The 15,944-nt window shown below is 43.4% G+C and overlaps 5 protein-coding genes across 8 annotated transcripts; 4 read left to right on the top strand and 1 right to left on the bottom strand.

The window, feature by feature from the left end:
• The first annotated feature begins 1,409 nt into the window (after positions 1 to 1,409).
• Positions 1,410 to 6,001, top strand: LOC132699857 (ATP-binding cassette sub-family C member 4-like). The gene is made up of 7 exons (XM_060666795.1): positions 1,410 to 1,741; positions 1,796 to 2,457; positions 2,513 to 2,669; positions 2,897 to 4,135; positions 4,183 to 4,522; positions 4,574 to 4,724; positions 4,772 to 6,001. Exons 1-7 carry the CDS (start codon positions 1,665 to 1,667, stop codon positions 5,908 to 5,910), a joined length of 3,765 nt encoding a protein of 1,254 aa, XP_060522778.1. The 5' UTR covers positions 1,410 to 1,664; the 3' UTR covers positions 5,911 to 6,001.
• Positions 6,002 to 6,596: 595 nt separating this feature from the next.
• LOC132700104 (N-acylneuraminate cytidylyltransferase) lies at positions 6,597 to 7,225 on the top strand. Its single transcript, XM_060667224.1, has 3 exons — positions 6,597 to 6,670; positions 6,769 to 6,968; positions 7,017 to 7,225. The coding sequence occupies exons 1-3, from the start codon at positions 6,597 to 6,599 to the stop codon at positions 7,223 to 7,225; spliced, it is 483 nt and encodes a 160-aa protein (XP_060523207.1).
• Positions 7,226 to 7,304: 79 nt separating this feature from the next.
• Positions 7,305 to 12,086, top strand: LOC132698990 (sorting nexin-8-like). 3 transcript variants are annotated; one of them, XM_060665363.1, is made up of 8 exons: positions 7,305 to 7,444; positions 9,652 to 9,769; positions 9,823 to 10,083; positions 10,263 to 10,533; positions 10,584 to 10,824; positions 10,883 to 11,344; positions 11,403 to 11,591; positions 11,650 to 12,083. In XM_060665363.1, the coding sequence occupies exons 2-8, from the start codon at positions 9,748 to 9,750 to the stop codon at positions 11,713 to 11,715; spliced, it is 1,512 nt and encodes a 503-aa protein (XP_060521346.1). In that variant the 5' UTR covers positions 7,305 to 7,444; positions 9,652 to 9,747; the 3' UTR covers positions 11,716 to 12,083. The 3 variants fall into 3 exon arrangements, with proteins under 3 accessions (XP_060521346.1, XP_060521345.1, XP_060521347.1); XM_060665362.1 differs by lacking the exon at positions 7,305 to 7,444 and adding an exon at positions 9,215 to 9,536; XM_060665364.1 differs by lacking the exon at positions 7,305 to 7,444 and adding an exon at positions 10,172 to 10,184 and having other exon boundaries at positions 9,543 to 9,769; positions 11,650 to 12,086.
• LOC132698993 (succinate--CoA ligase [ADP/GDP-forming] subunit alpha, mitochondrial) lies at positions 7,717 to 9,514 on the top strand. Its single transcript, XM_060665367.1, has 2 exons — positions 7,717 to 8,273; positions 8,762 to 9,514. The coding sequence occupies exons 1-2, from the start codon at positions 7,717 to 7,719 to the stop codon at positions 9,198 to 9,200; spliced, it is 996 nt and encodes a 331-aa protein (XP_060521350.1). The 3' UTR covers positions 9,201 to 9,514.
• A 91-nt stretch (positions 12,087 to 12,177) lies between the features above and the next one.
• LOC132698991 (arginyl-tRNA--protein transferase 1) lies at positions 12,178 to 15,865 on the bottom strand. Of its 2 annotated transcripts, none has more exons than XM_060665365.1 (5): positions 15,728 to 15,865; positions 15,053 to 15,675; positions 14,827 to 14,988; positions 14,271 to 14,455; positions 12,178 to 12,577 (listed from the first exon to the last, which is right to left on the bottom strand). In XM_060665365.1, exons 1-5 carry the CDS (start codon positions 15,825 to 15,827, stop codon positions 12,178 to 12,180), a joined length of 1,470 nt encoding a protein of 489 aa, XP_060521348.1. In that variant the 5' UTR covers positions 15,828 to 15,865. The 2 variants fall into 2 exon arrangements, with proteins under 2 accessions (XP_060521348.1, XP_060521349.1); XM_060665366.1 differs by lacking the exon at positions 14,827 to 14,988 and adding an exon at positions 14,579 to 14,728.
• Between the last annotated feature and the right edge of the window lie 79 nt (positions 15,866 to 15,944).

The following is a 15,944-nucleotide window of genomic DNA, read 5'->3' as shown; positions in this document are numbered from 1 at the left end:
TATGCTATAGCAACTGCTCGAGAACTCCTATTGGGAAAGCACTTACATCTTACATCTCCACCAAAAAATAACTAAAAGATGGAATATATAAATACTTTCTGTCTACACTGTAGACAGTACAGCCTCAATCGCCTTCAAACACTTTATCTGGATCTTCAAGTCCATCAAAGAACCCCATTGGGTTAAATGATCTTATTAGAGTTGGGGCTATCAAAATTAAGATTAAAACAGTGGAATTTGTTGGATAAAAGGACAAGAGTATTTTCACACAACACAAGAAGATTTCACGAATTACTTTTCGAAAGAATATGATTTGGTATATTCCAATGATGCTACCGGGCTTCTTTAAGAACTTAATTTTCTGATGAAAAGAGACTTTTTATTGATGTATGCAGTGATGCATAATAGAAATAAATACCCATCAGTGCTGCACATGCAGCAAACATGAAAGAAAATTATGCAAATAAAATATTCTCAATAGCTATGTAATATTTGTGCTGCTTTAAAAGTCGTCGTTATACTTACTGGACTACAGGGAAGATACACCAAGTTCTGTTGTTTTCTATGCGAATGGGACAGCCGCGCAAGAGAAAAACATTACAAAGTCAAAACACAAAGAAAAAAGCTTGACTCTTGGACTCATAAATATTTCTCATAAACCTTTAGTGTCTAGTGACAAAATTTTTCTGCCACCACTTCATGAAAAATTTTATGAAAGCTATGAACAAGGATGGTGCAGGCTTTGGCTTTCAATATCTCAAAACAAAATTTCCTCGAATCAGTGACGCAAAAATGAAAGAAGGAATTTTTGAAGAGCGTGGATGGCTTTTGTAAATGTATGTCATAATTTTCTTGGAAATACTAAAGCTGACAACTACCGACAAATCATTAGAAAGTTTTAGGATCCAATATGTCACTTAAAATTCATTTTTTGGACTCCCATGGCGAGAGATTTCATCAGGATATTATGCAAATTGAAAGACGCTAGACTGCGAAACGGTCAGCAGCAATGCTTGCTGATTTCTGTTGATCGATTCGCCGATAAATTCCGATGGAAACGATGTAAAGAAAAAAAACTCCAAAGTAGCTTGTATTTTATGTATTTGCCTATTGAATCCCATGTTGAAATCATGCATAAAAGAAATAAGGAGCAAAAAAATTTTTTTTTGAGGATCCACCTCCTGATTTGGGGGGATCAACTTAGATAGCCGCCTTGTCATTCTGACTCTCAGCTAGCACAGCTGTGAGAGCGATTTCGTAAGTGTCTCAGAGGCAGCAAAGAGAGAAATAGAATCACTTATTAATTGGAACTTATTGAAAACCTTTGTTTGACTGGTTAGTGAAAGTAAAAATTTTGGAAAATGATGGGCAAATCAATCGCCCGCCTATCTTTCACTTTGGAAACGATTTTCTGGCACAATTAATTATCCCGGCAATTTGTGTCACCGATAAATGCAGCCGAAACGAAACCTAAGATTATTCTAGCTTCTCGCGTTAACGTGTCGAATTAAACCATTAAAAAAGACTTCCGCAAACAAGGCCACAATTATCCTTTAAACACCAATTTGCGCCCATTTAGGGCCATTAAAGATTATATTCGGAGCGACACGTCGCGAAAACGAAGATTAGCCGCGACGTCAGACAAAGACGCGAGCCAACGAAAAATGGACCACTACGGCAAAGTGACCCGCAAACAGAACCCACGGGAAAAGGCAAACTTTTTCTCGATCTTGACATTCGCGTGAGCACGCACGAACTCGTCGCGCGAAACCCTCGACCATCCGACCTTTTTCAGATACAACTGCGGCCTGTTCAAGAAAGCGATCCAAAGGAACCTGCAAGAGAACGACATCTACGAGGTGATCAAACCGTGCAGCTCCAAAAAGAACGGGGACCGGTTCGAAAGAAAATGGCGGGAAAAGTGGGAGAAAAAGAATTACTCGCTCATCCAGCTGCTCTGGGAATGCTTCGGGCTCAGGTACATCATGTTCGGGGCGATACATTTGAGCGTCAAATTGTTGTTGAGCATTTTCGAGCCGCTAGCCATCGGCAAGCTGGTGCTCTACTTCAATCCAGGCCAGACGTCGCTGACGTTCCAAGACGCGGTGTACTACGCGGCTCTGATGATCGGCATCAAGTTCTTTGCCGCGTTTTACTATCAAAACTACCGCATTTACGTCCAGCAGCTGACGATACAGATCAGGACCTCGTTCTGCTCGCTAATCTACAGGAAAGCCCTGAGACTGACGCCCTCGGCCATGAGCAAAATCAGTCTGGGCAATATCATCACGCTCATCACCAAGGACGTCATGGTGTTCGAGAACTCGATCATGATGTTCAACGACATGTGGATAGAAATCATCCGGCTCAGCGTCGTCTGCTATCTGATTTACAACAAGATGGAGACGTCAGGGCTGGTCGGAGTAGGGGTTATGGTTATCATCGTACCGGCTCAGAGTAAGTTCACTTTGAATATTTTAACAAGCGTCATTTCGTGTGATTGTTCTTGTAGTCTACGTTGGCAAGCTGATCACCAACCTGAGGTTCGATCTGAGCCGGAAAACCGACGAACGGTTGCAAACTACGCAGGAAACCCTATCAGCCATCAAAATTATTAAGATGTATACCTGGGAGCAAGTGTTCTCGAAGAAGGTCGAAGAAAAACGCAAGTAGGTTTTCTAATCATCATTTCTTCTTTTATGCACTTTTCTGACCCCCATAGATTTAAGGAAAGAACTTAAACTTTTAACCAATTCTGACGCTCCACTGTATGTGGTGAAACCATATATACAGTGGTGGCGAGCCCATTACTTAATTAATCGTCCTGGTTGTCAGTCCAAACCAACTATTTTGTGCATTTACTGAATTCTCCAAGTTTGAGATACTTTTTTTTCAGAAAAGAGATGATCTACCTCTTAAAATCCCTCTACTTATGGACGATCAACACGGTGATAGCGGGGTTCATGTCCAAGGTAGGCTTCTACGCGCTCATCATGACCTACATCGGAGTGAACGAGACAGCCAACGCGGAGGTCATCTTCTACGTGCTGAAATGCTTCAGGGACGTCCGTACCTCCGTCGAAATCCTCATACCCGTTGGCCTCGGTCGGGGTGCGGAGCTATTCGCAGCCGGGTCGCGAATCAACAAAGTCCTCAACAGCGAAGAACTGGACGATGAAACGGCCGAAGAGGTGGTCAGGGCGAAGTCGGAGTTTCTCCGCAAAGCGCCCACCCTCAGGTTGGAAGACGTAAGCGTTCAAGTGGGCGACAAGTACATATTACGCGAGATCAACACTGAACTAAAGCCGGGACTCACGGTGATCGCGGGTCACTTGGCTTCGGGCAAGAGCTCGCTGGTTAAACTATTCCTGAAGGATTACCCGATCGCTGAGGGTAAGATCGTAGCTGAGGGCAATTTCTCGTACTGCTCCCAAGACCCCTGGCTGTTTCCCTCATCTATCAAGCAAAACATCGTATTTGGCGAACCGTTCGACGAAGACAGATACAACGAGGTGGTGAGGGTTTGCGCCCTCCAATACGATTTGAATCTGTTTGAGAAAGGCGACGAGACCATCGTGTCCGACAGGGGGATGAACCTGAGCGGGGGGCAGCAGGCGCGGATCAACCTCGCCCGAGCCGTTTACAAGAAAAGCGACGTGTACCTACTAGACGAACCCCTGCACGCGCTGGACCCGAAGGTCCAGGACTACATCTTCCAGAACTGCATCCTAGACTTCCTCAGAGGCGAGAGTCGCGTGTTGGTCACCCACGACCTCAAACATCGAAACAACGCCGATAATTTCATCGTCATGCAAAGCGGCAGGATCGTCTTCGACGGGAAACCGCAGGAAGCTAACAGCGAGCTGCTGCAGGAGATCGAGCGAGGCGAGGAAGCCGATGCTGATGACGACCAAAGCGGCGACGTCGCCGAACTCGAGACGTCGACGCTTACCAAGAGGAAATTTAGCAAGAGGAAGATCTACGCAGAGGCGAGCAAAGAAGGAAGCGTCGACTTCGGGGTGTACAGACGCTATTTCGCTTTCGGAGGTGGTTTCGCGATATTCGCCGCAATAGCTTTGCTTTTCGTCGGAGCCGAAGTTACCGAGAGCTACAGTCTCAGACTCTTGACGGATTGGTGAGTAGCGCTCAACCTGCAGGATATCGAAACTATCCCATCCGAAGGATAAACCTGCAGGAGAACATAACAGTACTACACGGCACCGCAGCCACCAACTCAACCGACGTGATCGACACTCAAAGAGAGAATTCCAAGTGGATATTGAAAGTGTACACGTCGATGATCGTCACTACCGTTCTCCTGGACCTGGCGAAACACTTTTCGTTCATCAACTTCTGCAGGATCGCGTCGGTCAACTTGCATAACGCAATGATCGAAAAACTGACCACCGCCTCGATGACGTTCTTCGACAACTACTTCATCGGTAACATCCTCAACCGGTTCTCGCAGGATTTGAGCGTGTCGGACGAGCACCTGCCCCATTCCATCAACATGCTGTTAACGGTGAATAAAAGCAGACTGCCATGGTCACCACTTGATACTCCGTTTGTCTAGGAACTCATCGCGACGTGTGCTATCGTTGTCCTCGTGGCTAGCGTCAACTGGCAATTCATCATACCCGCGATTCTACTGGGCATGTCTCTGTTTGTACTGAGGCAGCTCTACATGCCAACCGCGAGGAGTCTGAAGAGGCTCGAAGCAGCCAGTGAGTATCGTCGCTTCGCCATACGTGAACTATATTTTATGTTGCAGCCAGAAGCCCCCTCATCGGCCACCTGAACGCGTCGATGGAGGGCGTCACCACCATCAGGGCCAGCAAGGCGCAAAAAATCCTCGAAGAGGAATTCGACCGGCACCAAGACCTCTACACCTCGGCGCACTACATGACCTTTTGCGTGCGCAGAGCGTTCGGGTTTTTCATGGACTTCCTCTGCGTCGTCTTCCTCGTCGTAGTGATCGGCAAATTGTTGTTTTACGACTCTGGCGAAGCGTCCGGCGACGTAGGTCTGGCGGTCACGGAAGCAGCATCGCTCGCTCACATCATTCAGATAGCTTTGCTCCAATGGTCGGACCTGGAAAACGACATGACGGCGGTGGAGAGGGTGTTGGAGTACACCGAAGTTCCCCAGGATAGTTACGAGGGTCAGAAGCTGACGAACTGGCCCAGCGAGGGCAGCATCGTCTACGATAACGTGTCGCTCGCGTACAAAGAGGACAAGGTGCTCAAAAACATCAGCTTCTACGTCAAGTCGAAGGATAAGCTAGGGATAGTAGGACGTACCGGGGCAGGGAAATCGTCAATCATTTCGACCTTGTTCCGCCTCTATAAGTTCGACGGTACCGTCATCGTCGACGGAGTAAACACGAAGACATTATCGTTACAGTACTTCCGGAGGAATTTGTCGATCATTCCGCAGGATCCGTTATTATTCCAAGGAACCATCAGGCAAAATATCGACCCGCTAAACATCTACACTGATGAGGAAATATGGACGGCGTTGTCAAAAGTCTACCTTAAGGATGTCGTGGACGATCTCGACCTGGTGGTGAGCGATCACGGTTCCAATTTCTCCACCGGCCAGAGGCAGCTGGTATGCCTGGCTCGCGCCATCGTCAAAAGGAACAGAATCGTAATACTTGACGAAGCGACCTCCAACATGGACCCGGAAACGGAAGTCTTGGTGCAGAAGGTGATAGAGGAACAGTTTTCTAACTTCACCGTCATCGTTATAGCCCATCGCCTGCAATCCGTGTTAGACTGTCACAAAGTGATGGTGATGGAAAAGGGAGAGATCGTGGAGTATGACAATCCGAAGAAGCTTTTGGAGAATAAGAATAGTTACTTCTCGCGGATGTTGCTGGTGGACAGGCAACGGTTTAAAGTCGAATAACTCAACCAAATGGTATTCTGTCTTAATCGGTACTTTTTCATTTCCTTGTTTTTTTTTTTGGAAAATTAAATTGCGTATAAGAAATAGAAAACCAGAATGCATTTTTTTCCACCCGAAATTCCGGTGTTAGTAATTTAAAAAATATTACTAAAAATGGCAATAAACATGATGTACTGAAGGCGAGAATGCATCAAATATATTTCCAAACCAAAACTACTATTTCAATTTTTTTATTAATTTTTAACTAACATTTAATTTAATTAACGTAATTTAGCTTTAGCTAAAACCTTATGAAGGTTTGATAGGTATAATTACAATCGGAAGTTTACAAACATAATTTAGGTAAATTACATTAAAATGGCTTATACATTAAAGTAAAAAACGCCTAGATATATTAAACCATGAAATACTAAAGTTGTACGTGCTAGCTATAACCGAATAATTTTTTCACCGACTTTAAAAAAAATAAACCCTTACAACTTCGTCGATTTCCCCTAGCTCTGATAAATCCACAAATGCCCTGCACAAATTAAGGCGAAACTATCTATCTAGAACTAAATTAAATAAAACAAATTATCTCATAAAATTAATTGGATGTTGCCTCACCGGGTCTACATCCGTTTAAAGCCGCACGAAATTATGATGCATGGCACATATAATACGAACTTTAAATTCACCGTCACGGCATGTCCGCGTTAGTTTCCGTTGCACTTTTTTGGTTAACACTTCAAAACGCTCTAAGCTGCGTAAATTACAAAAGGTGAGTGGTTTGACGAGCCTGTATTCTACTTCTTTTCGATCACAACGCTAAACCGCCGATTATCTAACGAACAAACCAATTTGCTGCGAAAATTCTAGAGAACCCTTTATCAAAACGCCCCACGTGGCGGCACTGATATTAGCCAGAGGCGGCTCGAAAGGTATCACATTGAAAAATCTTCAGACTGTCGGAAACGAAACATTGCTCGGCAGAGCCCTGACGACGATCAACCAAATAAAATTCTCGTCAATTTGGGTATCGACCGATCACTTCTCGATAGCACTAGAAGCAGATAAATGTAAGTTTTCCTTTATTGGTGAGCAATATTCCCATAAATACTCACCAGATGGAGCGAATATACACTGGCGCTCAGCGGAAACCGCAACCGACCAGGCCAGTTCGATCTCTGCTGCACAGGAATTTCTTGTTCACCACAGTATCGTCGACGGGGTTGCTTTAATTCAGTGTACATCTCCGTTTAATAAAAAAGAGTACTTGCAGAGAGGATTCGATTTGTTCGGGTTTCACGAATGCGTGTTTTCGGTTACAAGGTAATGTATAAGTGTATATTTTCTAATCTGGTCGTGAGAACTATTGGCGCGGCAGCTCTTTCAAATTGAGATGGGAAAAAGTGAACGGAACTATCAAACCAGCGAATTTTGACCCAAAAAACAGACCGAGGCGCCAGGATTTCAAAAAAGAATACGTGGAGAATGGCATGTTTTACTTCGCAACACGAAAGCTAATAGGAAAAGGTTACTTTCAGTCGAATAGGTGAGTGGCTAGTCTACAATTATACAATTCTGCAATAACGGATATTGCGTACGTGCGTTTATGACTTGGATATTTCGCGACTTTCCGTAGTGGCGGACAACATCCATAGAATCAAAATGTTTATTTCATACCAACAAATTTGCAATGGTGTCGTGTCAAAAATTTTCGAATGTGAGGTTATGATTGCTTGACCTTTTACAGTACGTATTAGATAATTAATATTGAAGTGGAAGGTTCGGAAAGCGAGTAAAGTCCGCGATCTCGTCGACACGATGGCCGTTCCCGCACGAATTTTAAGCCGATACCTGAGCGAAAGTGGTATAAAAGCCGGCCAAAGTGTACGTTTCAATAGCTACGAATCGACGAGATGGAACCTGAAAATGAACGCAAATACCAAAGTGATATGTCAAGGTTTCACTGGTAAACAGGGAACGTTCCACAGCAAGCAAGCCATCGAGTATGGTACTAAAATGGTCGGCGGCGTCTCGCCTGGGAAAGGCGGTAAAACTCATCTCGATCTGCCCATTTTTAACACGGTGAAGGAAGCCCGAGAGGCGACCGGTGCCGACGCAACCGTTATTTACGTGCCGCCACCCGGAGCCGCCGCGGCTATTCACGAAGCGATCGACGCCGAAGTACCTTTAATTGTGTGCATCACCGAAGGGATCCCTCAGCATGATATGGTGAGAGTCAAACACAAGCTGCTGAGGCAGAATAAATCTCGTCTGGTTGGGCCGAATTGTCCAGGCATCATTGCACCTGAACAATGCAAGATCGGCATTATGCCAGGACACATTCATCAGAAAGGAGTTATTGGTGTGGTGTCCAGGTTAGTTTTGTTTTTGTGAAACTAGTTTGCCATTGACAGATAACAAGTAGTTTTATAGAATTTCGGCAATGTTTAACAAGTTGCATGCAGGCAGGTGTTAAATAAGCATTAGATTAAATCAAAATTTTGTGATTACCCACTACCTAATAAATTTAGGATATCTTATCAAAAACAAATTGTATAGGTCAAAATATTATGTCACCATTAATGTTTTTTTAGATAATTCCGTCAATAATGCCGCGAGGATTAAATATTTGTTTTTCCACTGAAAGCTTTAAATAGGGCTTTTACTAATAATACTTCAAGTGTAAAACTGTTTATACGTTATTGTAGGACAATGATAAACGCTGATAATTTTGGACTCTTTCCAAACTGCACCGCAACACGCCTAATTTTTATGTTGGCATAAACCAGGTTCAGTTAAAAAAAAAAACATTAATTAGCACTTGCATTTTTTACATTTAATCTTTTTTTTTGCTATGTCATAGATCAGGCACCCTGACTTACGAGGCCGTTCACCAAACGACGCAAGTGGGCCTGGGCCAAACTCTATGTGTAGGTATTGGTGGAGATCCATTCAACGGAACAGATTTCATTGACTGCCTGGAAGTGTTTTTAAAAGACCCGGAAACCAAGGGCATCATCCTCATCGGTGAGATTGGGGGCGTAGCCGAGGAACAAGCCGCCGATTACCTAATTCAGAACAACTCGGGCCCCAATGCCAAACCGGTGGTGTCATTTATTGCCGGGTTGTCGGCTCCGCCTGGACGCAGAATGGGTCACGCCGGAGCCATCATATCCGGCGGAAAGGGGGGCGCCATGGATAAAATCAAGGCGTTGGAGAAAGCGGGGGCCATAGTAACGCGATCGCCCGCCCAGATGGGCGTCGAGTTGCTTAAGGAGATGCGACGCCTAAATTTAGTCTAAGTTCGTTCACTGTCGTTATGTATATTTATTAGGAAAGAGTCGCTTAAGCGTAAAACTATATCGCGGGTTTAACATTGTTGTTGCCTATGTATGTGGAGAGAAATAAAAATTCGATTTGTTTTATTAAATGGGATGAATGCGTTTATGTTATGCAGTAGGCAGTGACGTCATTCACCGCGGATACGTTTACTGTGCGAACTGCCGAAAGACTGTGCCTAACTAACCAAACCGTTGGTCGTCGAAATTCAGGTTATGTCCCGATAAATAGCAAATGTATTTAAATGGTAATTTAATGTGAGATTATTTTCTATGTTGCGGTGAATGTATAATGAAAGTGTAAGTTGCCCGCAGGGGAAAAACTAGAATAAACGTTACGTGCGACGGTGTTGCGCGATACGCCCACTCCACTCGCGATATCTATTGTGGGAAAAAAATAATTGTCCGTTTGTAGATGCGAACTGATCGAAATCCCACGGTTTGACGATCTGGAAATTGATACGCCCCTCGATCTGGTTATAGCTAATATGATATTTGACGCGGATAAGTTATGACGACCGATTTAAGCTCAGGTATGTAGGGTTATGAACGAGGTAAAACTGATTATATGCCAGGACGTTTGTAGCGTCGCTACCTCCTTTATACAGAGACGTATACGACAAGTGTTCGCTCAACGGCGACGCGATCCATACAGATGTGTACAAGTGCCTTTTATCCAACTTCAATCTGGACCCATCCCAACTCAAAACGATATGGGATTTGGTCGGACCAAACGCGGACGGAATTATTACTAGGACCAATTTTTATAAAACGTTGGCGTTGGTCGCTTGGGCTCAGCAGGGCAAAGAAATATCCGATAAATTGTTTGATACCTTTACGGGAACAGGTTAGTTTTAGCAGTAGCGATTATACGTCGAGTATAATTAAGGTACGTAAGGTGATTAATTTTTATCTTTAACGCGTTCTAATGACAGGAAACGGCCTCGAGTAAGTCACGATTGTAAATAAACATATCGCTTGGGAGGCTAATTTTTTCCGCATCATTGTTGGAACTTGTACTTGCAGAATATCCTAGCCCCACGATATCCGACCTGTCGTCGATCCAAACCCTTAAAGCGAAGCTGATTTTGAAAAATAAACCCGCCTCAAACTTCCACTACCACCGACTCGTCCAGATGGACACGGTCAATGTTCAGCTCGTGCCCGAAAAGAAGGGGCTGTTTCTAAAACATTCCGAATATTTCGTCACTTCGCGCAGATTCGCGAGCAACGTCACTCGAAGATACACGGATTTTGTGGTGTTGCAAGATCTGCTACTTAACAGGTTTCCTTATAGGTAGGTCGCATTACTCTCGATATAGGTCTTTCTCCCGAACGCGGTTTTAGGTTAGTGCCGAGTCTACCTCCCAAGAAAATAATCATATCGGACAACCAGTTCCTCAAGGAGCGTCGCCGCGGTTTGCACAGGTGGTTGACGCTGGTGTGCAGACACCCGGTTATGTCTAGGGACGCGCTGATCGGTTTCTTCCTGACGGATCAGGGCTCCGACTTCCAGACGCGCATAAAGGCCGCCTTCCGACGAGTCCCGGATGAATTTATGACGTCCGATTTAGCCGCGAACGCCAAAGTACGCGACGCTATTGCCACGCCCCCTATCTCGTGAGTCACCCCCAATATCGTTACAGGAATTGTTGCCAAACGATCACAATCAGATAGCTATGAGCCGCGAATGCGTGCACTCCCTCGTAAACACCATCGGTAGGCTGAAGTTAGAAGCCGAGGCTAGCGTCGAGCGGGGCAGGGCTTCGGCCCGAGACCTCGAGGACCTCTCTGTCCAACTGAAGAACATTAGTCAGACGCGGGTCGAAGATACGCGCCACTTCGTCGAGAATTGGGCGGAGATTCGGACGATTTTCGCCGAAGCCGCAGGCGAACTCCACCCGTTGAGTCGTGCCGCCGCCAAACATTCCGACCTCGAGCAGGACGCCGTGTGCGAGAAGGTGGCGCTGTTGCTCGACGTCCTCGTCGCTCACAAGGAACTGTGCGAAAGGCTCGAGAAGGGCCTCGCGCACGACCACCAGGTGGCGCTTGCGAAAATGCTGTCATTGAAAAAGAAGAAGCTGCAGGGAGCGATACGCGGTGCGGACGTGAGTATCGACGCGAGGTGGGCGGGGCTCGCTTTCGAAAGTGCCCGTATTTCTGTAGACGGAGAGCATCGAGCAACTCGAGACGAAGATGCTGACCCAAGAGAACGTCATCACGAACATCGACCTGAGGACGGATTTCAGTTTGTATTGCGTCCACATGGAGACGCAGCTCGTGTTCACTTATTTGGGGACGATGCCCGCGATTCTGGCGAGTCTCATCGATTTGAAGACACGTTCGCATTTTGAGGTGAGCACGGCGGGGTGGGGGGAGGCGACGGGGTTTGAGGATTTTGGTTTTCGTGCAGCTCCTGGACCTGTGGCGCCATCTGCAGACCCGGTACTGCGAAGGGGGCGGCGTTAACGGCATGTGATGGTCCGATATTAGCGGCAAATTTATCGAATTCACGGGGGAAAACGTTATCGAATATATTTTGGACTAATATATTTTGTTATTGTTACTGTTACGTCTTATTCAGTTAATTCTCTCTGTATGGTTCGGCGACGTTCGTATGACACTCAAGCAAATATATTTTTTTTAACTCTTGATGATATGGGATGCTCATGAAGACGCGTTTAGATTCAAAGGTATCATTTCTCAGGTTGATGTCGCCTGTATTATACAGGGCGTCAATTTAAAGGACATTAATTTTCATTTAAAATATTACCCAGTGTTTTTTAAACACGTCGTATCGTTACCGTATTTAGGATTAGGTTTTGGGTAAAATACTCGCTGGTTACGTTTTACGTCGTTTATATAGTCTATTTTACATACTCAAATAAAGCGTTTCATAGTACTGTAGCGTTTCAATTTTTTTTTTTTTTTTTGCGGAGCTCTAGCCGATCCAGAACAGAATATTGTGGGCGGACCTTCTGCCCACCAGCTTGCCCAGATTCTTAAACGTTTCGCGATCGCCTCCGAATACCCTGACGAAATCCGAAACGTACATTAACCTCAAATTGTAAACCACCTTGATCTTGTCCAAGTCGGTATCGGTGCACGCGTTTTCGTCCCGCGCGTGCGCGTCGTCGTTTAATCTCGAATATTTACTGGCGTCCAGTTTGGGTAAACACCGCTCGATTGGGACGAACACGTAAGATTCCGGGCACAGCAAATACGAAGGGCGCAGATTACCCTTGTAGCGCATTTTGGGGCACGAGTGGATGTAAAATCCCATGTAGTAATACCTCAGGTCCGCAATTTTCGAGTGCAGCGACTGCACGAACTGGACTTCCCTGGAAGGGTGGCTTGATGTAACGGTATTGCCATATCAGAGAACAAATCACAAGTGACGTTCCATGATTTGATTGATCCTGACCACTGGCGATTTTACAATTCAGTGACACCTCTGATGTAAGAAAATATTGCTATAGTTCACCACTATTGAAAATGGTTGCATTGTTTTCAAAATGCTCTATTGATGGATATAATTCAAGAAATATTAAATAACAATTAGCTTTTAATTTTGCTACATTAAAGATGTACTACACAAATATCCTTTAAATTATAGCTTCCTGCAGTATCAATTAAAATCGGTTTGCACATTACACTTTAAATACGTTAAAAATGGATTTTATCATAAAATGTTCTTTCGTCATTTTCCACAAACCGCAAAAGATGATAACAGAGCCACTAATAGTGCTTTGTTGTCGTTAATCCAGATAGAACGGGCACGTTTGTTTACGTTTCGCAACGCCACCATAGGAAAATCAATTCGCCGATAACGCCCTTTATTTTTGTCCTTCCTGGAATCCTGATTGAGGTTATGTTTGATATCCGTTGTTATGTATGTTTGGTTTTCTAATTCATCTAATTTAAATAAACATACTGAAAAAGTGTAATGGGAAGCCCAAGATTGTTTATTACAAGTAAAGACACCAAATGTAGGAACGTGATCTGTGATGTTTTTGCCTGTCTAATAGACTACAAAAAGGCGTTTGACCATGTTAGACATGACCAGATGATAGATGTCTTGAAAGAAACCGGTATGGACGCAAAAAAACTAAAAATCAAAGCCAATCTCTTTTAGAACAGACCTGATTTTCAATCTACTTTCTGAGCGTATCTTTAGAGAAGTACTAAAAGATATAGATGAAGGTATCTCCATAAATGGTGTCAACCTGTGAGAACGGATACAATAGAAGACTCGCAAAAGCTAATAGACAAAGTTACAGAGAAAAGTAAACAATATGGAAAGGCTAAAAGTACTTTCTCAGCTATACGTCAAGTATTCAAAAGCCACAACCTCTCACAGGAAATAAAGAAAAGACTCCTAAGGTGTTACATATACTCGGTTCTTCTGTACTGTGTGGAGTTACGGACCATAAAACAGGAAACCATGTCCAAACTCCGAGCCTTTGAATGCTGACCGTACAGGAAAATCTTGAAGATACCACAAATCCAGACGATTACTAATGAAGGAGTGTTACGGAAAATGAAAACCTCCATTGTAATAGTCAAAATCGTTAAATGCCGCAAACTTCAATACCTGCGTCACGTCATGAGGAACAAAGAAAGATATGAACATGTTAAAATATGGTTTTCAATCAATGATCTTGCGGCAATCAACAACCAACATGGCGCCTGACAAATTGTCAAAACGTTTGGATGCGGCATATTTTGTCAAATATATGTCCAGATCTCATTAAATCTTTGCTAATCTCTAATTTTCTAGTTTTTTTTAGATGCTTGAATCTGATTAAGTATTAATTTTATATGATGAAATATCGTCTTTTTTTTCTATCTATCTAATTTAAAATAACGAGTTACACAATAAAAATAATCCTTTAAATAAATTAGATAAATCTTAATCACTCTCTTCTCCCTACACCATAGACACACTTGCATTTTTTTTAAATAAAATCATGGAAGGTATTTGTGATTTAGTCGCTCCTCTTAAATAAAGATTAACGCAAATAACGTTCTTACCTTAACGAACCGTAAGTGCCTAATGTCAAATCCCTGTAATCGGGGTCATAAAAGAAATACACAGAGCTGACGCACTTGGGCAACACGTCGATGACGGCCACTGCGATTAACCTGTCATCCAACCAGTACTGCTGATGAAACGAACCATATCCTGGGCCATCTACACCGTCGGGAAATTTCCTAAACTTGAAAAGAAAACTTCGTTTTTGTTAAAAGGCAAAAACGAATGTCGCATAGTACCACTTTCATGATATCATAAAAATTTAAATTGTTTTTGTGGTCTGAGTCTGAGCAGAGTAAAAAAATACCTTCAAAGGACTCCTAACCAAAAAATCGAAAAACTCGGCTTGGGTGGAACTGTCTAAGGGCTCGCGGTGAATCGAGGTTTGGTATTTTGCGTAAAGTCTTGCAGAAACTTCAAAAGTGCAGTGCCCCCGATCCAACTTCACTATAATCATCTGCGATAGTAGTTAAAACTTAGATAAACACCCTGTCCAGACAGTTATTCTTTTGCTCTGCTTTAACTCATTCCAACAGGAGAGAGAAAACATTCTACCTTCAGGGGAGAATGGACTAAAAATCTCAAAAAACTGCGCATGCTTAATTTTTCAGGTGGATCCTGGTGCACCTTCATTTGATATTTTCTGTAAAGATCAAATTCCAAATCCTCGACCTGATTCCATTCCTCGGTCTCAGCAGCACAATGAATGAGCTTAAGCTGAAGAAAAGAATAACTATACAACATTTCAGAGTGCTTTATTAGTTTGGTAAATTTAATTTACCTTAAGTTTGAGTTTCCCATCAGTAGGTATATCCTCCAAAAATTGATTTAAAGATTTCTGTTCATTGGTACCATTGACAAACTGTATGGCTTCTCCTTTTTGTTGTAATTTTGCTTTCTTTCTTTCTAGACGCAAAAATTTTGCCTTTTTGCAGGGTGGTTTGCTATGATCTGGGCCTACACCTTCTCTGACATGTTTTTGGTTTCTTTCTGGGATAGATGCAACAATACCCTCAATTTTTTCACTGCTAGTGTCCTCAGGATTTTCTCCCTCCAACACAACGTTTTTGAGGTCTTCTCCAGAGGTAGTAATAACTTTTTTTAAATCAATATTAACAGACTGCCGCTTATGTTCTTGGTACTCACTGCATGAATCATCATGCATATTATCAAAAAGCACATTTTTTTTTTGTAAAACACCGTCCCTTAGAAATTTGTTAAATTTTTTTATTACCTTTTTGTGGGATTTGTTCAAAACAAAGTTTACAGCGTCACACCTGATTGTGTACTGGGGACAGCAAGTTTTATCCATGGAAGGCTTATAACAATATTTTCCCGACCTTCTCCATCCCCTATCTATCAAATCTTGATAATCTTCCACTGTCATCGATTCCACCATCATACCTAAAATCGGTATTTGGAGTTAACCACACTACCACAACCATAAATCATCTACCGAAAGATACACTTCCACTGGGATTCTTGCAGTATCCACATCGGTGCTGTTCTATCTCCGAAAACCATTCTGCGAGACTTGCGTTACTAATGTCCACCATTTCAACACCATCAGTTATAGGAATTGCTTAATAATTAAAATTATTGGTGATTCAAATAGATAAGGTGCCTACAATTATTTCCACTCAGGCGCTAACCTTCAAATGACAGTAACAAAG

The sequence above is a fragment of the Cylas formicarius genome, unplaced genomic scaffold (assembly GCF_029955315.1).
Source record: "Cylas formicarius isolate icCylForm1 unplaced genomic scaffold, icCylForm1.1 PGA_scaffold_3__17_contigs__length_32017465, whole genome shotgun sequence".
NCBI classification, from domain to species: Eukaryota; Metazoa; Arthropoda; class Insecta; order Coleoptera; family Brentidae; genus Cylas; species Cylas formicarius.
This window is presented reverse-complemented; position numbering and strand designations above follow the sequence as displayed.